This window comes from Scomber scombrus, chromosome 4 (genome assembly GCF_963691925.1).
Source record: "Scomber scombrus chromosome 4, fScoSco1.1, whole genome shotgun sequence".
NCBI lineage: Eukaryota > Metazoa > Chordata > Actinopteri > Scombriformes > Scombridae > Scomber > Scomber scombrus.
Window position 1 is genome coordinate 22,147,963 of NC_084973.1, and position 4,459 is coordinate 22,152,421.

The window sequence follows — 4,459 nt, forward strand, 5'->3', positions numbered from 1 at the left end:
CACGTTTTAGGTCTATGCGCGTGCTCGCGAGCGTGCTTACGCGTGTTTGAAAGAGGGGGGAAAAAGAGAGAGAGAGAGAAAAGAGGGGGGAGTCACGTCGCTGACATTTCCAAGCTCCCGCTCTGATTGGCTCTTATTTGAGGAAGCTCACGGGTTCTTTAAACTAATAAGCGCCTCCCCGTCGCTCTAAAGGACATTATAATGCAAGGGACCTTCTTTTTTAACCACAAACTGAATTTTCGTTCATTTAGACGATATATACTTTTTAAATTGCCCCAAAGTTGTAGGGTTTTTTTGGAGCGCATTTCGCCCTGGAGCGGTACGCCATGCTCTCTCACCAAGACCTCCTGGATGCTCGGCTCGGTGAGTTATCATCACTAAACTCCGGCCCTAAACTCCACTGTAAGATTTCAACTTTTTGTTTAATTATTTGAAGTTATAAATAGAGAGTGTATTGAATTATGTTTACAGCTAAGTGGTTTATTGTTGCTCGAAGCTTTATAGTAATTTAGCAGGAATGAAGAATGATCTGACAGCAAAGATACGATTAAGAGCCGAGCTATAAGAAGTTTATTTCTTATTTTAAAATGCATCTGTCTCCTTTGTATTATAAAATAAATCTATGTATACATTTTAAGATGCATACGCTGCACGATTTGCCATATATTTACTCAAAGCCTCTCCTCCTCATCCTCTCAGGGATGAAGGATGCTGCAGAGTTACTCGGACACCGAGAGGCTCTAAAGTGTCGGCTTGGCGGTGGGGTGCCAGACCAGGGGCATCCGGGAGACATGGCCCCTGGTTCAGACTCTGTAGAAGGTACCACTCTTCTGCCGGGAGAAGACATTGCCACTGTGGGATCCAACTCGGCCGGCATGCCGGTGAACGGGAAGGAGCAAGAAAAGCAGCAGCAGCAACCGCAGCAAAGCTCCGGTCAGACCTCCAGTCAGCAGAAACAGAAGCGGCACAGGACGCGCTTTACCCCGGCGCAGCTCAACGAGCTGGAGCGCAGTTTTGCCAAAACCCACTACCCTGACATCTTCATGAGGGAGGAACTGGCGCTAAGGATCGGCCTCACCGAGTCCAGAGTTCAGGTAAACACTTGTGCATGGTGGATGATTTTACTAAAGGATGCAGACACTGGCACGATAGTGAGTACAGGGTGTGGCATTAGGTTCAGATTTGATTTTGTTGGGCAGCATAAATATCAAAAAATCACCCATTAAATGCATCTGGAAGGCAATGAGCAATAGGCTGTAAATGTGGCTATTTGTTAAGACGAGGATTCAAGTTTGGTTTAAAAAAAGTAACATTAACAGTTACAAAGCACGGTTCGTCAAAAAGACTGAGGGTTGATTGTTGTGCTCTGATATTCCAGTAACAGTTACTTAGAAAAATAGACTACAAATTATTTTAATTGAATAATAAGAATCAAATATGACATTATGTGTGTAGATTTAGCCTATTGTGAGTAATATTGTAATTATAAAAGTCGCTCTTCATTCAGTACATGCAGGACTCTGTCCAAGGTGCTGAAACCTTTCTCAACTGCGAAAAACTGTGACCCTGAAGTAAAAATTATATCCATGGGTCGTTTTTACAATATCAAAAATACTGTTTAATCCCACCTGTCTGTCAACAGAAATATTAATATTGGGAGGGTGAAAATTCTTAATTTGTTCCTTTACATTTGTCTAATGACTATTTATTTTTGCTACTGTTCAATTTTAAATTCTGGACTTCAGGAAAAAAACGAAAAGAAAAAAAAGATTAATGTTTGGTATTTATTTGTACATTAACAAATAGACACATCTTGCACTTTTAACAACATTGTGTTTACAACAGTATACCTACTTTAGAATTTTATTAATGAAAATTGGATACACCCCTCCCTTCTTTTTTGGACGCAATTATTATAATTTTTTATAGTTTGTTTATTGTTTTTTATTTACTTATCTTTGCTTATATATTAATTTCGTTCAGTAAAAATCTAAACGGGTTGAAACTGTTCATATTCACACACTGCTGATCTGCTTATTATTATTATTTTGAACAAACATGCAGGAACATATCAGGCTCTAATAAACTAAACACATTATCAACCAATTCCAGTCTTATTTATAACAGTGAACGGGTTATTAACCAGTGATGTGAAATTCATGCAAATGATCCCACTGAAAGCAATAAAACCAGTATAATCATTAGTCACCTTAATAATCAATTCTTTATTTCATCGTGTGCAGGATCCTCGCCGCTCGGTGCAGCTCGGTTCCTGCTGGCTGTTGGTAAACATTAGTGCAGACTGTGCAGGTGCAGCCTTTAGTGGGCGTGTTGGCCCTACGTGCCTGCGTGCGTGGCTCCACAGCCTCTCCTTTAAAACGCTCTATCAGCGACGTCTTAATAGGACTCAAGAATGTATTGTACTTTTTTAATGGAATGAGAAATTGCATTTTCTTTCCCCCCTGAGTGTAATGGGTTTGGGCGACGTTTCACGGATGGCTGAGCGGAATGAGAGCGAGATTTCACTTTTAATACGGTGGCACCGACTCACGGCCTCGCGCGCACATTAATCACGCCCGATGATGATGAAATCTTTATAAAGCTCAACAGGGACGCGCGTGCGGGTTTTTTTTTTTTTTTTTTAAGCTGTGTGTGTGTGTGTGTGTGTGTGTGTGTGTGTGTGTGTGTGTGTGTGTGTGTGTGTGTGTGTGTGTGTGTGTGTGTGTGTGTGTGTGTGTTTAACGGTGCGTGTAGATGTGTAGGTTTTGTTTTCACATAGATTGTGTACAGTAGTGCGGGATATTTGTAGCCTATTTATGCCCACACAATATTTGAGGCAATTTTCAGTTAATCTGCGTGTAAATAAGATGTTAGAAAGATAGATTGTTGGACCCACTGCTGCAGAACACCAGTAATAAAACACCCTGATGCGTTTTTTATACAAAGCCCCGCTGGTATAAAATATTTTATGCGAAATAAAATCCTTAACCCTGGTATTGTGATAGCTTCAGAGCCATCCATAACGTCCGAGAAACGCAAGATTTTATTTTAACAGCAGCTGATTGGTTGGTATTTACAAAAACGTAATTTAAGAGGCTTCTTTTAACGTTATAAAGGTTGGATACTAATATAATTTAGTATATTCCACGAATTACACCCGTCGGACAGCAACCATTTAAAGTTCTGCCTATAGACAGTGACCATTTTCGGATAAGAGATCTGTGGTGATCTAAATCTTTTTTTTGTTGGTTTTGTTTGGCCCAGTTCAACAGTGGTCATCAAGCAGCGTCGGGATCACAGCACAGGCCCTTGTTGTTCAAGGACATTAAGGGTGGATTATATACATGGGATACATTAAGGGTTCTCAAACCACCTCGCAGGCTGTCTTTTTGTCCTTGTCATGGCCTAACAACAGACTTATATTTTAAGTCTTGTGTTAATATTCTCGCCCCTATAATGTCCCGTGTAGAGCCTTGAAGCTGTGGTGTTGCAGATTGAAGCATGCTTGTCGTGCGTAGAGGTATTTTTCAACAGGCTATATAGTGACTTCCAGCATCTGTCTGATGATGACGACTGTAAACATCGGTGGCCTTGATGTTTACAGTCATCATCATCCCTCAAAATGCTGTAAAAACAGATACTGATCCAAACATCTGGTCCACCTGATGGCTCATGGTTTCGTTTCTCTGGTTTCAGGTCTGGTTCCAGAACAGACGCGCCAAGTGGAAGAAGAGGAAGAAGACCACCAATGTGTTCCGCTCCCCGGGGACGCTGCTCCCGACACCGGGCCTGCCACAGTTCTCTGCCGCGGCCGCCATGGAGAACAGCTTGTGCTCCTTCCACGCCAACGACTCTCGCTGGGCCACGGGGATGCCGGGGGTCTCCCAGCTGCAGCTCCCGCCAGCTCTAGGTCGCCAGACGGGCATGGCGCAGTCTCTGTCACAGTGCAGCCTGGGTCACGGCCCACCACCAAACTCCATGGGTCTCTCCAACGGCCTGTCCTCCAACGGCTCCGGTCTGCAGTCCCACCTCTACCAGTCGCATTTCCCAGGAATGTCGGCCTCTCTCTCCGGGCCCACGAACGTATCGGGCTCCCCGCAGCTGTGTAGTTCCCCGGACAGTGACATGTGGAGAGGGACAAGCATCGCGTCACTGCGACGCAAAGCACTGGAGCACACAGTGTCCATGAGTTTCACTTAGTGACTTTTTAAAAAAAAAAACACACCAAACTCCTCTTGCACCCAGCTAACTCCCCCACTCCCAGCCCCAACCTCTGGCTCTTTTTTCTGTTTTTATTCCCGCTATTTAGATCAAAACGAGAGAACGAGCGAGCTAATCAGGCCCGAAACGAGAGAAAATGGAAAAGGACAACACTGATGGACAAATGGAAGAAAAAAATAACTTGGGTTTGGGGTTATTTATCTTGTTAATTCAAAAGGATTTTATCAACTGTTGATGA

At 43.2% G+C, this 4,459-nt stretch overlaps 1 protein-coding gene across 2 annotated transcripts; it reads left to right on the forward strand.

Annotated features, from left to right (window-relative positions):
* Positions 1–326: 326 nt before the first annotated feature.
* Positions 327–4,200, forward strand: LOC133979598 (homeobox protein orthopedia B-like). Of its 2 annotated transcripts, none has more exons than XM_062418147.1 (3): positions 327–402; positions 700–1,094; positions 3,697–4,200. In XM_062418147.1, the coding sequence occupies exons 1-3, from the start codon at positions 327–329 to the stop codon at positions 4,198–4,200; spliced, it is 975 nt and encodes a 324-aa protein (XP_062274131.1). The 2 variants fall into 2 exon arrangements, with proteins under 2 accessions (XP_062274131.1, XP_062274132.1); XM_062418148.1 differs by having other exon boundaries at positions 327–363.
* Positions 4,201–4,459: the final 259 nt, after the last annotated feature.

Bases quoted from the DNA above. Each gene is read 5' to 3' on its own strand.
- LOC133979598 (XM_062418147.1), top strand. From the start codon at position 327: ATGCTCTCTCACCAAGACCTCCTGGATGCTCGGCTCGGTGAGTTATCA. The intron at 403-699 runs GTAAGATTTCAA...TCATCCTCTCAG, and splicing joins CTCCGGCCCTAAACTCCACT to GGATGAAGGATGCTGCAGAG. The intron at 1,095-3,696 runs GTAAACACTTGT...CTCTGGTTTCAG, and splicing joins TCACCGAGTCCAGAGTTCAG to GTCTGGTTCCAGAACAGACG.